This window comes from Trichechus manatus, unplaced genomic scaffold (assembly GCF_000243295.1).
Source record: "Trichechus manatus latirostris isolate Lorelei unplaced genomic scaffold, TriManLat1.0 scaffold00162, whole genome shotgun sequence".
NCBI classification, from domain to species: Eukaryota; Metazoa; Chordata; class Mammalia; order Sirenia; family Trichechidae; genus Trichechus; species Trichechus manatus.
In genome coordinates, this window is record NW_004444098.1 from 619335 (window position 1) to 639112 (window position 19778).

The 19778-nt window shown below is 43.3% G+C and overlaps 2 protein-coding genes across 4 annotated transcripts in view; one reads left to right on the forward strand and one right to left on the reverse strand.

Annotated features, from left to right (window-relative positions):
* ACE2 (angiotensin converting enzyme 2) overlaps window positions 1-9667 on the forward strand; it is a 45306-nt gene extending 35639 nt beyond the window's left edge. Inside the window, exons 15-18 of the mRNA XM_004386324.2 lie at window positions 5378-5478; window positions 6889-7005; window positions 7948-8142; window positions 9559-9667. Coding sequence (XP_004386381.1) covers window positions 5378-5478; window positions 6889-7005; window positions 7948-8142; window positions 9559-9667 — 522 coding nt within the window. The remainder of the gene's footprint in view (window positions 1-5377; window positions 5479-6888; window positions 7006-7947; window positions 8143-9558) is intronic.
* A 3794-nt stretch (window positions 9668-13461) lies between these two features.
* BMX (BMX non-receptor tyrosine kinase) overlaps window positions 13462-19778 on the reverse strand; it is a 54758-nt gene continuing 48441 nt past the window's right edge. For all 3 annotated transcript variants that reach the window (XM_023740683.1, XM_004386325.3, XM_023740682.1), the window contains 2 exons: window positions 17504-17661; window positions 13462-13974 (listed from right to left, as the gene is read on the reverse strand). In XM_023740683.1, the coding sequence (XP_023596451.1) occupies window positions 13900-13974; window positions 17504-17661 (233 nt within the window). In that variant the 3' untranslated portion in view covers window positions 13462-13899. The remainder of the gene's footprint in view (window positions 13975-17503; window positions 17662-19778) is intronic.

Sequence of the window (19778 nt, forward strand, 5' to 3'; positions counted from 1 at the left end):
GGGCTATTGGGTAAAACAGTCCAAGGTGCTACAGAAAATTGTTGCCTGCATCGGATACATCCAAGAATTGTATTTCTACCCCCTTGCTTTTCCTGGAAAGTTAAATATTGTCCAAGTCTTAATAGTAGTTGTACTATATTTTTCATAGATAAGACATCAAAATATAAATAATATAGTAGGAGTCAAAAGTGAACACTTAAGAGAGAAATAATAAAAATGGAGCTGCATTGCTTCCCAAACTCTGAATGTTCAAGTTCCTATTGCTTAACGATCATTGAGTGTCTACGGGATCATTCCTCTTGCTGTCATGTTTTTATTAGCTCTTCCCTGGTCTAATAAATTTTAGTTACAACCAGCAGATTTGGATCATTTTTAATTATCTTTTTTCTTGGCATTTGTCCCCATCTTCTTTTCTCATGCAGTAAGGGGATTGGTAAATAGTCTTCAGAGGGTTTGATAGTGTAACCTTCTGAGGCCTGTTCACCCATTGCTGTTGAGTCGATTCTGACTCATGGTGACCCCACGTGATTCACAGTGGACCTATGCTCCACAGGATTTTCAATGGCTGTGACCTTATGGAAGTAGATTGCCAGGCCCTTCTTCCCCACCACTGGGTAGATTCAAAGTGCTGACCATTTGTTTAGTAGCTGAGAGCAAACCATTTGCGCTACCCAGGACCTTAGATGAGATCAAGACCATACTTTAAATGCATCTACATATTGGGGCCACCACCCATCTGTCAGTTTGTTGTACTGTGGTGGCTTGCATGTTGCTGTGATACTTGAACCTATGCCACTGGTGTTTCAAATACTAACGGGGTCACCCATGGTGGACAGGTTTCTTCAGTGCTTCCAGACTAAGACAGACTAGGAAGAAGGACCTGGCAGTCTACTTCTGAAAAAATTGGCCAGTGAAAACCTTACATATAGCAGCAGAACATTGTCTGATATAGTGCCAGGAGATGAGCCCCTCAGATTGGAAGGCACTCAAAATACGACTGGGGAAGAGCTTGCTCCTCAAAGTAGAGTCGACCTTAATGACGTGGATGGAGTCAAGCTTTCAGGACCTTCATTTGCTGATGTGGCATGACTAAAAATGAGAAGAAACAGCTGCAATATCCATTAATAATCAGAAAGTGGAATGTACGAGGTATGAATCTAAGAAAATTTGAAGCCATAAAAAATGAAATGGAATGCATAAAGATTGATATCCTAGGCATTAGTGAGCTGAAATGGACTGGTATTGGCCATTTTGAATCAGACAATCATATGGTCTACTATGCCTGAAATGACAAATTGAGGAGGAATGGCGTCACACCCACTGTCAAAAAGAGCATTTCAAGAACTGTCCTGAAGTACAATGCTGTCAGTGATAGGATGATATCCATACGCCTGCAAAGGAGACCAGTTAATATGACTATTATTCAAATTTACACACCAACCACTAATGCCAAAGATGAGGAAATTGAAGATTTTTACCAAATTCTGCAGGCTGAAATTGATCAAACATGCAATCAAGATGTGTTGATAATTACCGGTGATTGGAATGTGAAAGTTGGAAACAAATAAGAAGGATCAGTGGTTGGAAATTACGGTCTTGGTGATAGAAACAACACCAGAGACCGAATGATAGAATTTTGCAGACAAACGACTTATTCATTTTAACAATATAAATAGAGACTATACACGTGGACCTCACCAGGTGGAAAATACAGGAATCAAATCGACTACATCTGTGGAAAGAGACAATGGAAAAGCTCAATATCATCATCAGAACAAGGCCAGGGGCTGACTGCGAAACAGATAATTAATTGCTCACATGCAAGTTCAAGTTGAAGCTGAAGAAAATTAAAACAAGTCCACGAGAACCAAAATACGATCTTGAGTATATCCCACTTGACTTTGGAGACTATGTCAAGAATAGCTTTGACGCATTTAACACTAGTGAATGAAGACCAGACCAGACTAGTTGTGGGATGACATCAAAGACATCATACATGAAGAAAGCAAAAGGTCATTAAAAAGACAAGAGAGAAAGAAAAGACCAAAGTGGATGTCAGAAGAGACTCTGAAACTTACTCTTGAACATAGAGTAGCTAAAGCGAATGAAAGAAATGATGAAGTAAAAGAGCTGAACAGAAGATTTCAAAGGGCGGCTCAAGAAGACAAAGTATTATAATGAAATGTGCGAAGACCTAGAGTTAGAAAACCAAAAGGGAAGACCACACTCAGCATTTCTCAAGCTGAAAGAACTGAAGAAAAAATTCAAGCCTTGAGTTGCAATATTGAAGGACTCTATGGGCAAAATATTGAACAACACAGGAAGCATCAAAAGAAGATGGAAGGAATACACAGAGTCACTGTACCAAAAAGAAATGCTGGACGTTCAACCATTTCAGGAGGTAGCATATAATCAAGAACTGATGGTAATGAAGGAAGAAGTCCAAGCAGCACTGAAGGCACTAGTGAAAAACAAGGCTCCAGGAATTGACGGAATACCAACTGAGATGTTTCAATAAACGGATGCAGGGCTGGAGGTGCTCACTCGCCTATGCCAAGAAATTTGGAAGATAGCTATTTGGCCAACCGACTGATTGAACAGTATCATTAACATCACAACAAGTAAAATCTTGCTGATGATAATTCAGAAACGGTTGCAGCAGTATATGGACAGGGAACTGCCAGAAATTCAAGCTGGATTCAGAAGAGGACGTGGAACAAGGGATATCATTGCTAATGTTAAATGGATCTTGGCTGAAAGAAGAGAATACCAGAAAGATGTTTACCTGTGTTTTATTGACTATGCAAAGGCATTCGACTGTGTGGATCATGACAAATTCTGGATAACATTGCGAAGAATGGGAATTCCAGAACACTTAATTGTGCTCATGAGGAACCTGTACATAGATCAAGAGGCAGTCATTCAGATAAAACAAGGGGATACTGTGTGGCTTAAAGTCAGGAAAGGTGTGCGGCAGGGTTGTATCCTTTCACCATACTTATTCAGTCTGTATGCCAAACAAATAATCCAAGAAGCTGGACTATATGAAGAAGAAGGCAGCATCAGGATTGGAGGAAGACTCATTAACAACCTGCGTTATGCAGATGACACAACCTTGCTTGCTGAAAGTGAAGAGGACTTGAAGCACTTACTGATGAAGATCAAAGACCACAGCCTTCAGCATGGATTACACTTCAACACAGAGAAGACAAAAATCCTCACAACTGGACCAATAAGCAACATCATGATAAATGGAGCAAATATTGAAGTTGTCAAGGATTTCATTTTACTTGGATCCACAATCAACGCCCATGGAAGCAGCAGTCAAGAAATCCAACAACGTATTGCTTTGGGCAAATCTGCCACAAAAGACCTCTTTAAAAGCGTTCAAAAGCAAAGATGTCACTTTGAGTACTAAGGTGCGCCTGACCCAAGCCATGGTATTTTCGATCGTCTCATATGCGTACGAAAGCTGGACAATGAATAAGGAAGACTGAAGAAGAATTGACGCCTTTGAATTACGGTATTGGTGGAGAATATTGAATATACCACGGACTGCCAGAAGAACAAACAAGTCTGTCTTGGAAGAAGTACAGCCAGAGTTCTCCTTGGAAGCGAGGATGGCAAGACTTCATCTGATGTACTTTGGACATGTAATCAGGAGGGACCAGTCCCTGGAGAACCACATCATGCTTGGTAAAGTCAGTGAAAAAGAGGAACACCCTCAGTGAGATGGATGGATATAGTGGCTGCAACAATGTGCTCACGCATAGCAATAATTGTGAGGATGGCGCTGGACAGGGCAGTGTTTCGTTCTGTTGTACATAGGGTCACTATGAGTCAGATCTGACTCAACAGCACCTAACAACAACAACATATTCGGGCCAGAATGTCTGCCCAAATCAGGCGATTTCATGGTGAAGCCCAATTGGATCTTTGGCATCATTTTGAGAACTCAGCCTTTAAGATTTTTTAAAATACGGAAATAGTAACCATAATCTTATCCGCAGTAGTATTAATATTATGATTATGATTGAAGTAATCTTTTTCTCCCCAAACCTGGGTGAAACCAAGCTGAAGTGAATGTTAACAATTCTTTTGTGAAACCTTGTAGATTTTTTTCCTAAAAGATAAAGGAGAAACACGAAATGTGTGCCATTCATTGATCTCTACTGCCAGCTACTGGAGGAAAGAGTGCATGCTTTTTTCTTTTTTGAACAAGTCTTTCGTAGACAGGTAAACACAAGCCATTTGTTTAGCATTGGCATACAAGAGTCAACAGATTACCTTGCTGTTTACAAGGTGTTATTTATTCCTTTGGAACTCAAGTTTTCCTCTTTTTCTTTTACACTTAGACACATCTTGAAACTTACTCTAAAAATAGCAAAAGCACTGTTGCTGTTTGCCATCAGTCAATTTTCCACTCATAGTGACCCCATGTGACAGAGTAGAACTGCCCCATAGGGTTTTCTAGGCTGTAATCTTTATAGGAGCAAATATCCAAGTCTTTCTCGCGTGGAGCAACTGGGTGAGTTCGAACTGCCAACCTTTTGGTTAGTAGTCCAGCGCCTAACTTTGCCACTGGGGCTCTCTGTACGTTGTTGTGGTGGTGTGCTGTCAGTCAATTCCAACTCACAGAGACCCTATATGACAGAGTAGAACTGCCCCCTAAGGTTTCTTATGCTGTAATCTTTATGGGAGCAGATCGCTAGGTCTTTTCTCCCACAGAGCCGCCGGTGGGTTCGAACCGCTGACCTTTCCGTTAGCAGCCAAGTGCTTAACCATTCACCACCAAGGCTACTTTAGGGCTCCGTATATTTGTCTAAATTATATAGACATTTTAAGCAAAACCCACAACTCTTCTTTGACTTCCATCTGTAAACCTGCCCTCAGAGTGTCTATTTCAGCTGACATCCAACCCAAAGCAAATGGATCACTGAACCCAGTTAGTTCTTAAAGCATTTTCACCTGGAAGCTTGTTAGAGCTGCAAATGCTGAATTGGAAGCTCTGAGAGAGGGGCTCCGTGTTTAACAAACCCACCAGGTGATGCTGATTCATGTTCAAGTTCGAGAACCACTGACTTAATGAAAGGTCCCTGGGTGGGGCAGACGGTTTGTGCGTGACAATCTAAAGGTTGGTGGTTCGAACCCACCCAGGGCGCCCACCCTGCAGAACAGTTGTAGGCTGTAACACATGGGATCACCATGGGTTAGAATTGACGGCGAGGGTGGTTTTTTGTTTTGTTGTTTGTTTGTTTTAATGAATAGCAAGTCTACTTGTAGTATGAGGAAAATTAAGAATAATGGTTGCAGAGCGCCATGTTTTGACTGTGCCATGTGATCTCTACTGAGCAGTGCCTTTCTTCTGAATTTGCAGTACGAATGGAGTGACAATGAAATGTACTTGTTCCGCTCGTCTGTTGCATATGCCATGAGAGAGTATTTTTCAAAAGTCAAAAACCAGACAATTCTTTTTGGGTGAGTTGATTTGCTGGGTTCTCAAGTTGCTTCAACCAGCACTTCCCTTATTCTTGGGTCTGCGGGTACATTCTGCCTAAACTTTTCTTTGAGTGAAATTAAGAACAACCTCCTAATAACTTTTAAAACTTCTTTGATATTCTGGAATCTGGGCCTCTCTGTTTAGAGATAATTATGGCTTAGCTGACTTGTTGATTGTAAGAGCATTGTTCTCATTAAGTCCACTTCCTCTCTCTCAAATACTCTCACCCACTCTCGGTACTGCCTTTATTGGGCTTATATTCTAGTGTATACGTGGTGTGTGTGTGTGTGACAATCAACAAAATGTACCAGTGAAATATCATAGAATTCGATGGTGATAAGTGCTAGGAAGAAAAACGCAACAGGAAGGGGGCTAGGGAGTGCTGGTGTATGTGTGTGTCAATTTTAACCAAAATGGCCAGAAAAGGCCTCATTAACATTTGAGCAAGGATCTGAAGGAGGAGAAAGAGCCAGCAGTGTGGATAACAAGGAAGTGTTTCAGTCAGAGGGAACAGCAGGTGCAAAGATCCTGAGGAAGGAATGCCCTTCACCTGGTGGAAAAACAGCCAAGATACGAGTGTGGCTGGAGCAGAGTGAGCTAATAGAAGACAACATGTACCAGGGCACCACGGGGAGAAGTGGAGGGAGAGAAAGACGTTTGCGTGGGCTTCCAAGACCATTCTCAGGACTTGGGCTTTTACTCTGAGTAAGATGGGTAATCACTGAAGGGTTCTGGGGACACAGTCTGCATCAGGTTTTAATAGGATCACTCTGGCAGCTGAGAGCTCAGTCTTGTCACATCGCCCAGTAAATCCCACTCATGACCTTCACCCATGGGGATAACAGGACATGGTCTGCTGGGAGGGAGCAGGGTGGGGGGCTGTAAGTGTACCATCTTTGCACATGGCATGAGCCATGACTGCCCGCCATGTTGTTTATTACAATCCTGGGTCACCAGTGATTCCTGGCTGATTATCTGGTGCTTTCAGTGTGAATATTTTCCATCACTGAAAAAAAAAAAATGTGGTTTTTGTACAGTGGCAGAACAAATAGTGCCAAGACTTGATATCACAGCTTATGTAGTTGACGTCCTGGGCTTTGGGCAGTTTTAATGTGTTTTGGATAATTACATCCTCCCAAACAGGGAGGGATTACCCAGATTAGTAAGTAAACACAAGTTAGCCAGTGCATACCTTGCTTACTGGTTAATCCGCTCCTGCTCCTGATGCACCCTCCCCCACCCCGGTTGGGTGCCCTTGTCTCTCTACTTTACCCCAAGACCCTCTCCTGGGGCCCTCCCTAGTCTCCTTCCCACAGAAGAGGAAGTGTTCATTCCTTTACTGCGTCCTCTCAGCCTCAAGGGGAGATGTTTCTTTTGTTTCTCCACAGAGAGGAGGACGTGCGGGTGAGTGATTTGAAACCACGAATCTCCTTCAACTTCTTCATCACTGCACCGAATAATGTGTCTGACATCATTCCTAAAACTGAAGTTGAAGAGGCCATAAGGTGACGTTTTATGTTCAAACACGCTATGCAAGGATCAGGGGGTTAACAAATGCAACGACAACCACTACGACTAGCACTTGGTGCGCTCTGTTTGCTAGGCGCTCTTCTCAGCCATTGATTGGCATGTTTCACTTCGTCTTACAAACTGAAGTTCTGTGTCCGTCTTGGGGAGAAGTGCCGGCTACGAGCACCATGGAAGAGCCCAGCCCTCCTGGGTATTCAGCTCTAAGCTGCAGGGGACCTCACACCTGGTTTCCAGAACGACCTGAGCACTTTCAGACTGAGGTTGCCTGGAGTGACGTGGCTGATTCTGATTTGCTCTCCCTCCCTCTCTGGGTAGACGCTAACCTCTTGCCCACTTGACTTCCATCTCGTTCTGGTTTTTTCTTCTTTAAGAAGATAATCCTCATCCTTTCTGCCTCTATAGAACTCAGCCGTTTCCTGTCCCAGTGCTGGAGAAACTGGAAAACCTCCCTTTTCTGTGTTTTTCTCCAATGCTGCCTCCATTTATGTGGAAATGCTACTATAGAGACTTGGCTATAGGACCTGATTCATTTGTAGAAAGAGATGTATCCAATTACCCTTTGCCATTGTTTGATATCCATTTATTATAGACATACTCTGACATAGGGGAAACTCTTGCTAAATATGCTAACTTTGTCTTTACAACACAGTAGTCACAAATAGCAGCCGCCAACCATTTGCACATTTCCACACTTGCAACCTAGGTTGCAAGTTATGAAAGGTGCGCAATTGTCAAAACTCTTATCTTTCATGGGAGGGACCTGGCTATCTATTTGATTTCATTGTCATTTTAGGTGTACATTCTTAGGATAAGCCTTATCAAATCCTTTCTGGAACAACGATATAAAGGGTACAGAGCTATGCACCATTTTCTTTTGCCTAAGTGTCCTCTTTGCTGTGTCTTGCTTTTGCCAATAGGATGTCCCGGGGCCGCATCAATGATGTTTTCCGCCTGGATGACAACAGCCTGGAGTTCGTGGGGATTCAGCCGACCCTGAGCCCCCCTTACCAGCCACCCGTTGTCATATGGCTGATTGTTTTTGGAGTGGTAATGGCAGTGGTAGTAATTGGTATTGTCTTCCTGATCTTCACTGGGATCAGAGATCGAAGGAAGTAAGTGAACTTTCCTAAGACTTATCTATCTATCTATCCTAAGACAGTAAGGTTTAGGGAATACTAGCTAGAAAATTTGCAGTAAGTGGCAGGTTGTGTAGGCTAGTTACTTAGTTGAACAATTTTGCACCTAAATATTCTGATGCATCCCCTAGACATGACCAGATTTCATTTGCCCTTCACCTTCCTAGCAAGCCTACCACAGCATCATTTCCTTAGTGACGGAGGCACTGCAGACTCACCTGGGTGGGTGGGCTCGGGGGACTGTCCTCACTGCTGAGTCCTCCTTGCTCTGGAAGAGACCCTAGACACTGGACTGGTAATGGGTATGAACTGTGGAATCATTCAAGAATGAGCTCTGATATTTGCTTCAAACTACTCCCCTTTTATCACCTATCTTCCTTCCCAGCTGGCCCTGACTCTGTATCATTCATTTCATTAGTTCATGGGCCGGGCACTCTCTAATTTGTTCTTCAGTTAAAGATCAAGTTCACTGAAGTTTTAAATCACTAGGGACCTAATTTCTAGTCTTGGTCTACCACTAGATTTTTTTCTGACCTTCAGAAGTCATTCCCTTTCATTGGGCTTATGAAATAAAGGTTCATACTCTTTTATAAAGGAGCCCTTGCAGTACAAACGGTTAAGCACTTGGCTGCTAACTGAAAGGTCGGTGGTTAGAACCCACCCCGCTGCTCCGTGGCGGAAAGACCTGGCAATCTGCATCCATAAAGATTGCAGCCAAGAAAACCCTATGGGGCAGTTCTACTCTGTCACATGAGGTCTCTAGGAGTCAAAATCAACTCAATGGCACTTAACAACAACTCTTTTATACCACCTAACAAAACTCTATTCCCACTGCAGCTGTTTAAACATTTTCTTGACTGAATCTCTATATGCACTACTCTATTTGGAGCCCCGATGGCGCAGTGGTTAAGCAGTTCGGCTGCTAACCAAAAGGTCAGCAGTTCCAATCCACCAGCCGCTCCTTGGAAGCCCTATGGGGCAGTTCTACTCTGTCCTAGAGGGTCGTTATGAGTCAGAATCGACTTGACAGCAGTGGGTGGGGTGAGCACTCTACCAGCATCGTTTCATTGCCTGCACATAATTGCCATCATTTTCTGAAGAGGCAAGCTGAGGCCTCGAGTCCCCCTCTCTGACTCCAGAGCCCACACCCTTAACCAGCCTCGTACGCTCTACCAGTCATGGTGCCAACCACTCACGGGGGCTAAGGAAATGCATCCAATGCCATCCTTGCACTCCAGGAGTTTACAGTCTAGTCAGAGAAGACTGACATGCAAATGAGTACCCAGTGATTAGCCGCTGAGATGGAAGTGATGCCTGGGGCCAGTGGAGACCAAGGGAGGCAGTAGTCATTCTGACAACGCTGTGTTAAGGTGACTTCACTTTATTTAACAGGAAAAGCCAAGCAAGTTGTGAAGAAAATCCTTATGCCTCCGGGGACTTGAGTAAAGGAGAGAACAACCCAGGATTCCAAAGCACTGATGATGTCCAGACCTCATTTTAGCAAACCAATCTGATTTCTTCCTGAGGTGATTTTATAGGATGTAAATGCTAATTTCAAGGTACAGAAAATATGGGATTATGAAGATGTCAGTAACTATCAAAACTATGGCTCTGTTCAGGTGGCGTTGTCCAAAGACAGCGCAACCACGGACAGGGCACCCTCACGCTCACTGCTTTCAGTATTTATTTCTGCCTCAGGAGCTGACTTTCCTTGTGTTTCCTAAAAGGATGTTGACATCAGAGAATAGTAGAGAACGTGTGTCTTTGGTCTCCCAGGCTGGTCGGGGGAAGGGAAATGTAACTATGTTGAGTGGCTGGAGTTGAATAAAAGGCTATACTGTGGGAGCAAGTGTTGAGCCTTGTGTGGAATATGGATGGAGAGCCTGTGAGGACTGTGCCCGTGAGCTGGTGGGGTACAGGAATTGAGAAGGGCATACAATGTTCCCTTTAACTTATCCCACATGTAAAGGATGACCCGCTTTCTTTGTGTGAACTTAATTCAAGTACTATAGTGATTTCCCACAGTGACATTTGGACCGGACCCTTCCGTCTTCAGGGTGACAGGTCTAAAGAAGAGACAAGAATCCAGAGAGGAGTTGGTAGGCATCACCTTCTCACTTCCAAGCTCTTGATCGACATCTCCCTCCTGACAATACAAAGCTAGTACCAGGGGCCTCCACGAACCCCCCAGAGCACACATGCTAGAAACGCGCTTCCATTGTTCTGGAGCTGTCGATCCCAACTGAACGCCACCCTCTGAAGTGGGCATCTGATCTCTTCAATCTTTTGTAATCACCCACAGTGTCTCAGTAGTGCTGAGCACAGGACAGACAATAAATGCTTGCTAGATGTACACACTGCTGTATTCTCGTGTGTACTCACGTCCTGGGGTTTTTGTGGATTCTGTCTACTTCTCCCTTCCATGGACAGAGCTGTCGTCTGACTGCCGGAACGAACCCTTGACCACCCCAAAGGTCTTGGGATGTAGCCCCGCTTCTCAAATTGCTCTATTGTACAAAGCAATTATAAAATCAATCCAACAAATGGTTCTAGTAAGACCTGCGCCTGTTTTTGAGAAAGCTAGACATTTGTGTTCTTGTCCCTAATACGCTGAGGTTCATATACCAATAGTAGATGCTCACCTGTTATAGAAGAGTTCATTTAAACCTCATAACACCCTCTGAGGTACACAGTATCTTTATCCACACTTTATAGATGGGAATATTGAGGCAGAGAGTTTAACTTGTTCGAGGTTATGCAGCTAGGATATGGTAAAGCTGAGATTTGAACCCAAGTAGTTGGGTGCCGGAGTCCCTGGGTGGTGCAAACGGTTAATGCTCTTGGCTGTTTACCATAAGGTTGGAGGTTCGGATCCACCCAGAGGCACCTCAGAAGAAAGACCTGGCGATCCACTTCTGAAAAATCAGCCACTGAAAACTCTGTGGAGCGCGGTTCTACTCTGACACACATGGAGTCGCCATGAATCAGAATCGACTCCACAGCAACTGGTTTTTATGACTGCTTTGGTGCCACCAGGCAGAGCTGAGTAGTTGCGACACAGACTGTATGGCTCATCTATTCAATTTGCTTTGTAAAGGTACTTACCTTGCAGTGACACAATACTTTAGTCAAAACATGACAGGCAGTTTGTGGGCTTGACCAGTATGGAAAAATTTTAAACGACTGAAGTGTTTCTGTTTAAAAGTCAACCAAACAGAACTGTTGAAGAATGAGGCAGTTAATCCTCATACTGTCATTCTTATTTAGTAATACGTCTATAATGGTTTTCTTTCTCCCAAAAGAACATAAACTTTAAGTCTTATAAACAAAAACAATTCCAATCTTACATCTGTATACTGAATTTTGAAATTTGCATTCTGGGCTAGTTGCTTTTGAAATAATGAGCTAATTTTGTTACTCAAACTGCAAAAATCTAATGGCCCATACCCATTGCCGTTGAGTCGATTCCAACTCATAGCGACCCTGTAGGACAGAGTAGAACCGCCCCATAGGGTTTCCAAGGCTGTAATCTTTACGGAAGCAGACTGCCACATCTTTCTCCTGCAGAGCAGCTGATGGGTTCCATCTATCCACCTTTCGGTTAGCAGCCAAGCACTTAACCACTGCGCCACCAGGGCTGCTTATCTAATGGCCAGAAAAGCCCAATTATTCCCCATTATTTGAAGACCTATGGTGTGTGTCTGATATTCTCCCTTTGCGGATTTTTGTATCATATGTTCTTCCACGGAGACTAATCTGAAATCTCAAAAACTTAGAGACTGGAAAATAGCAGCTAGGTTTAACTGAAGTGTCCTTTCATTGTAGGAGCTCTGGTAGCACGGTGGTTAAGAGCTCGGCTGCTAACCAAAAGGTCAGCAGTTGGGGTCCACCAGCCGCTCTTTGGAAACCCTCTGGGGCAGTTCTACTCTGTCCTATAGGGTCGCTATGAGTCAGAATTGACTTAGCAGCAATGGGTTTTAAACGGGTTTTTCATTGTAAGAAGCCTGGGTGGCAAAAACGGTTTGCACTCAGCTATTAACAGAAACATTGGTGGTTCGAACTCACCCAGTGGCACCATGGAAGAAAGGTTGGTGATCTGCTTCTATAAAGATTACAGCCAAGAGCACCCTATGGAGGTCAGTTCTACTGTGTAACACACAGGGTTGCCATGAGTTGGAATCAACTTGACGGCAATGCGTTTGGTTTCAGTTTTTATTGCAATAGTGCCCTCCGTGTAACTTTTCTCTCCCACTTCTTGACATTATAGACAGGGCAATCAAGTATTCCAGAAGAGATTAATAACCCATGGGCCCAGCAGCAGGGCAATCCCAGGAACAGTTTTAAAGCTAAAGTACCTTCTAGTAACAGCCATGGAAAGCTAAAATAGGACTTCTGTACTTTGGTATCAAGATGGAAGAATGAAATGGAAACCTCAGTTATCAAACTAGCCAGAATCCCTAGAGCCCACAACTGAAAGATTTCAAATGATTAGGAAGCAGCAATCTAACAAATTCTAGAGAGAAGACCATGGTGAGACTGAGTTGAAATTGATAATGGTTAAGACTAAGGAAGAGCATCAAATTGTGACTTTGTATCTTTTTAATTTTGCTCTATGTGAAATATATTTAATATGTTATTTAATAGTTTTAACTTAAGTTTTATATTTGTGTACATGATGACGTAAGAAGTCATTGTTCTCATCTGGATATCAGAAGAAAATGGTGCCATTTGGTTTGAATTATGGGCCAACTAATGATGCCCCGTGGGGGTAGTGGTGGTTCAGTGGTAGAATTCTTGCCTTCCAAGCGGGAGACCTGGGTTCGATTCCTGGCCAATGCACCTCATGCACAGCCACCACCCATCTGGCAGTGGAAGCTTGAGTGTTGCTATGATGCTGAACAGGTTTCAGCGGAGCTTCCAGACTACAATAGACTAGGAAGAAAGGTCTGGCAATCTACTTCTAAAAATCAGTCAGTGAAAACCTTATGGATCACAACCGTCTGATCCACGACCGATCATGGGGATGGCGCGGGACCAGGCAGTGTTTCATTTTATTGACACAGAGTCATCGTGAGTTGGAGGCTAACTCAACGGCCGCTAACAACAACAACAGCAATGCCCCACCACATAATGAGGTCCCCTAGCGCAGTTCAGACTGACAGCATCAGCATCCTCTGGGAGCTCGTTAGAAATACAAATTCTTGGGCGACCCTCAGACCTGCTCTTCCAGAGTCTCTGGGGTGGGTCGTAGGAATCTCTGTTTTAATAAACTCTCTTCTTGACTCTCATGAGTGCTACTGTTTGAGAATATTGAAACATGAAGGCAAATGTCCACATTTTTGTACATGCTAATAACATATTTAATTATCATGACAGCAACAGTATAAAGAAAAGAACGAAGATCCAACAAATAATTTTTCAATTCTGTTCAATGTTTACACATGGTACACACCTTCTCCATACTGCAATCAGAAAATATGCTTCTGCGATAGGCTAGGAAGTATTATGTTAAGAGCAGCACAAACCAAATTACTCATTTGACCTGAAAGTCAAGGAAATTTTTGGTTTCCTACCTTGTTAATTTCTAGATCATATAACAGACAAACAGCACACAGAACACCATTAAGAAGAACTAGCTAAATTACATTATGCCTTGCTACTTTCTCTTCAAAGAAGAGTGAAAATGTTGGCCAACACGTATATCCACTCTCATCAACTCTCCGAATTTCTTCTTCAAGGCTTGTCTTTTTCCCGAAGTGGTTCAATGGAAGATAGAAGTTGCTGAAATGTGGGACGCTTTTCTGGGAGCTAAATAAAAGAAAAACCCAATGTGTTCATTTATGAATGTTATAATTAAAAAAAAAACTATATAAAATATTTCTACTGCAGTCCTAAAACCAGCAACTTTTCAGATGTGGAAACATTACAGACATTTCTACGAAGGTCAGGACTCAAGGCAAGGATGCTGGCTCTATCCACCACTCTTTTCATTATCTCTGTCGGAGGTATTAGCCAATGCAATCAGACAGAGATAACAATTAGAGCCCCGAGAATTGGAAAAGCAAAAGCAGCTGCATTTGCATAGGATATGATTGTATACTTGGAAAAACCAAGAGAATCAATGATAGAACTAACCCAAGCAAAAAAGAATTCACAAGGAGAGCAGGATATAAAATTAACATACAAACCAATAGCCTTCATAGATAACCTACAATAACCAATTCGAAGGTGTAATGGAAGAGAGAACCCCGTTTACAATATCAACCACAACCAAAATAAAATACTTAACAAAAAGTACCCCGAAATGAGGAAAACTGTAAAACACTGCTGAAAATACAGACTTGAACGCATTGCAAAACACCCCTTGGTCTAGAATAGGACAAAGCAACATCGTAACTATATCAATTTTCCCAAGTTAAAATATAAACTAAACACAATCTCTCAAAAATATGAACAAGTTTGCTTCAAGCTAAATAAACAGATTCTCTACTTCATAGATTTAAAAAAATATGCAAAAGTAGCTAGAAAAACTACGTAGAAAGATGAGCAACAAGGGGGTGCTAGCTTACCTAATATTAAAACATATTATAAAGTCTCTAAAATTAAAACCCACCACCCGTCTGTCAGTTTGCTGTACTGTGGTGGCTTGCATGTTGCTGTGATGCTGGAAGCTATGCCACCGGTATTTCAAATACCAGCAGGGTCACCCCTGGGGGACAAGTTTCAGCAGAGCTTCCAGACTAAGACAGACTAGGAAGAAAGGCCTGGCAGTCTACTTCTAAAAATTAGTCGATGAAAACCCTATGGATGGCACAGAATATTGTCTGAGTGGATTCAAACATGCCAATGATCATGAAGATGGTGCAGGACGGGGAAAAGGTTTGTTTTGTTGTACTTGGGGTCACCATGAGCTGGAGCCGACGTGACGGCAGTAACGATAACAACAATAATTAACATAGTGTGGTCTTGGCAGATCAAAGAACAGAAGAGAGAATCCAGAAATAAACCCAAATACACAATGGAAATTTAGTATAGTATTAGGGTGGTATCTTACGGCCATTAAGTATCTTTGGGGTCTTTTAATAAACAATACTGCCACAACTGGAGAGTCATTTAGCAAATGACATCTTTGGATCCATACCTTATACCACATACCAGAACAAACACAAAGTAGATCAGCGAGGTAAAGGTGAACCACCCCCACTGCCGTCGAGTCCATTCCCACTCATAGCGTCCCTACAAGACAGAGTAGAACTGCCCCATAGGGTTTCCAAGGCTGTGATCTTTATGGCAGCAGACTGCCACATCTTTCTTCCATGGAGCGGCCAGTGGGTTTGAACCACAGACCTTTCAGTTAGCAGTCGAGCGCTTAACCACTGCACTACCAGGGCTCCTTAAAGGTAAAATAAGGAAGCATATACATACCAGATGAAACCCTAGGTGAATGCAACTATACATCTGGGTATGGGAAAGGCTTTCTAACTGTGACTCAAAACCCAGAAGAAATAAAAGCCAGCATTTGACTATATTAAAAACAAAACTTTTGCATATGGCAAAGAAACACCATACAGTAAATCAATAGACAAGTAACAAACTGAGGGAAAATATTTGCAACTTATATGACAGAAAAGTATTAACCTCCTTAATTTATAAAGGGATTTTTATACCAAAGGAGGAAAAAGGCAAATGCCTGAGAGAACAGAGGGAAAAAACGATAGTTCTTAGAAAGATGCACATATTAAAGCTGCACCAAAATTTCTCCTCTATCAGACTGGCCAAAACTGCAGAGCTTGACAATGCGCTCAGTGGGTGAGGTTATGGAACACAGAACCCTGGTGGCACAATTGTTAAGCGCTTGGCTGCTAACGGAAAAGTCAGTGGTTCGAACCCACCCAGTGGCTCCTCAGGAGAAAGACCAGGCGATCTGCTTCCATAAAAATTGTTACTGTTCCAAAGGACTAATGGACCACAAGAACCACAGCCTACATAACCCCGAGACCAGAAGAACTAGACAGTGCCCAGCTACCACTACCAACTGCTCTGACTGGGATCACAACAGAGGGTCCCAGACAGAGTGGGAGAAAAATTGTAGAACAAAAAAAACCAAATTCACAAAAAAGACCAGACTTACTGGTCTGACAGAGACTGGAGCAACCCCCGAGACTATGGCTCTAAGACACCCTTCTGACCTGGAACTGAAGCCATTCCAGGAGACCGCCTTTCAGCCAAACCATAGACAGGCCCATAAAATAAAGAACACCCGAGAGGAACGTGCTCCTTAGGACAATCAATTATATGAGATCAAAAGAGCAACATTTGCCCAAAAGCAAAGATGAGAAGGCAGGAAGGGGTAGAAAATCAGGATGAAAGGAAACGGGGAAGCTCGGATAGAAGTGGGGAGAGTGCTGACACATTGTGGGGAATGAAACCAGTGTCATGAAGCACTTCACGGACAAAGTATCGAATGAGAAACTAATTTGCTCTGTAAACTTTCACCTAATGCACAATTTAAAAAGAAAAGATTGCTGTTAGATGCCGTTGAGTCAGTTCCCGCTCATAGCGACCCTGTGTACAACAGAACGAAACACTGCCGGGTCCTGCACCATCCTCACAATCATTGCTGTGTTTGAGCCCCTTGAGATGACAGCCTAGAAAACCCTATGGGGTAGCTCTGTTCTGTCACATGGGGTCACTATGAGTCAGAATCGACGGCACACAGCAACAACAAGATCAGGGCTAGAGATAGGTTCAGGGCTTGGAACCACTGCTGAGCATTTGCATTTCCACCCCAGATATACTGACTCAGAATCTACATTTTAACAAGCTCCACAACCAAAAACCAAACGCTTTGCCGTCGAGTCAATTCCGACTCATAGCGACCCTGTAGGACAGAGTAGAACTGCCTCATAGGGTTTCCAAGGGGCAGCTGGTAGATTCGAACTGCCGATCTTTTGGTTAGCAGTCTAGCTCTTAATCACTGCACCACCAGGCCTCCAAGAAGATGCCCAGCTGAATCTTATGTGTGATAAATTTTGAGAACCACTGCTCTACTAGCGGTTCTCAGAACTGGTCCGTAACCAGCAGCATTAGCATCGCCTGGGAACTTGTTAGAAACGCACATTCTCAGCAGGGGTTTGAACCAGCCAAGCTGGTTCAAAGCCCTGCACGACTTGTTAAAATATCTGCTTGCATTGCTTGTTTTAGATTACAAACACTTGAGGGCAGGCCTCAGGGCCATTATCACCTGCCTTGTGGCAGGTACTTTCCATCCAATAAAGCTTTGCCCTGCTGGTGGCACATGTGGGCCCCCACCCCGCTCACCCGGCGGCACACTTACCTCGTGCCAGCAGCTGTACATGATCTGGTAGACGGTGTCCGACGCCAGTTGCGGCCGGTAGAGCCTGTAGCCCTGGGAGACCTTCACAACCACCTGGGAGTTGTCATACAAGTCATAGGGCTGCTTCCCCAGGCTGAACACCTCCCACATCAGGATCCCTGCACCGCGCCAAGACAAAAAAGAAAGAGCCGACGTCAGAAGGTACAGGGTTTGGGGAATGAGCGTCTCATACCAGGTAAGGAAGGCTAGGGGTCTGAGCCCGGGCTCCCAGGGCACGGAGGTGGGTCTGTACCACTGCTTCTGGAATCTGGGGTCTCCGTCCTTGTACCCTGAGCTCTGGAAGTCTGTGCTTGCTGGGTAAATGGTTAAAAGGCAAGGGCAGCCACAGAGGCAGCCACTTGGGCCGCTTCCGGGAGGCTGCTGGAGCCTCATTCTACCTTACAACTGACTGAAGTCCTGCCCTTTCTTCCTCTCTCTCATAGTAGCTGCATGCAACAATTTCGCTGCACAATTAAATTACCATTCAGGGGAAATTTAAAGATAAAATCATTGGCAACATTCATCGCCCCTTCTCCTATCACGTGGTCCTTCATTGTCTTTTGTGGGTCAGGTGTCCTTTGGAGAATTGGATAAAAGCTCTCACTTTGGGAAAGTGAACAGATAGCATTTTTGGGTTGGGTTTCAGGATGTTCACAGTCCCCCGAAGCTGATCCAGGGCATCGAGGTCCAGGCTCAGAAACCAAGATCCGGCCGTGGTGGTCCAGAGGGACATTTGGGGGTCAGTCAGATGTGGCCTTTGAGTCCTAGTTCTACCACCTACAGACTGGGCAAGTTTCTTAACCCCTCCCAGCCTCAGGTTATTTCGCAAATATCCGAAAAATGGAGCTATTTGCACCACATAGAATTGCCATGAGGCTTAAATAGTATAAAACATATGTTGTTGTTGTGTGACCTTGGGTCGATTCCAACCCTATAGGACACAGCAAACCTATAGGACGCAGTAGAATTACCCATGGGGTTTCCTAGGCTGTAATCTTTATGGGAGCTAATTGCCAGGTCTTTTTCTCCCTCGGAGAGGCTGGTGGATTCCAACCACCCACCTTCTGATTACCAGCCAAGTGTTTAACCATTGCGATACTAGGGGTCCTTATAAACCACATATAGACATTGTGCTGTTGTACCGAAAATACGTAAGAAGGAAGAAAATTATTTGAGAACCGTGACTGGGCTACTAACTTCAAAATTTCTTTGACTTCTAGGGCTATAGATTTTATGAAAAATGTTTATAATAGGGCACTCTTAGACATTGTTGTGGCTTTGTGTGTGTGTGTGTGTGTGTGTGTGTTTAACAAACATTCTAAAACAACCATTTAAAAGAGTGGTGCTCCTTTTACATCTCTCTCTTTGGAAGGCTACACACTTATTTCAAGGATATTATACAGTCGCTGGGTGGTGCGAACAGTTTGTGTTTGGCTGGTAACCAAAAGGTTGGCGGTTCGAACCCACCCAGTGGCACCTCGGAAGAAATAGGCCTGGAGATCTGCTTCCCTAAAGATTACAGCCAAGAAAACCCTATGAGGCGCAGTTCTACTCTGAAACACGTGGGATCTCAATATATCACAAACCAACAACAAAACAAAATCAACAACAAGGATGTTATCATCGCGCAAAATATGTGCGAGGCTCCTCTTTGGGAGTTGCTTTCAGAAGCCCAGGTTCCTTTTGCATACCTTACTGGGGACACATTATTTAAGAATGGATTTAATTTTTAGAAATAGCCAGAAAATATCTGAAGGCAAATTCTGCTGCATAAGGTGAGTAATCAAACTGCGTACTGTGATATTTTGGTTGCAAACAAGCTATAACTATTGAGTAAGGATGCTGATTTTTTTTTAAACATATATATTTGATATCTTTTTATTAATAGTAGGGAAGCTATTAAGAACTATAAAGTTAATGTTCCTTGTGCCAGATCTTCATTATTTCAAAGTAAACTTGCAATTATATAATTTATATCCATGGATTTCTTTTACATTATTAAAACAATCATACAATAGCAATTTAAAATAATTTCAGTTGAATATTTCTAAGATCCCAAATTGGTAAAGTAGAAGCATGGTTTCCAAGTCACACGTCACTTGATTTGGCTCCTGCCCACTTCAGATGCGACTCATTCTCCCCCCACCACCTTTTCTTCTTCACTGGTCTTTTAAAGTTCCTTGAATGTGCCAATTCCTTTTGGCTTCATGGCCTTTCACACATGCTGTTAATTCTC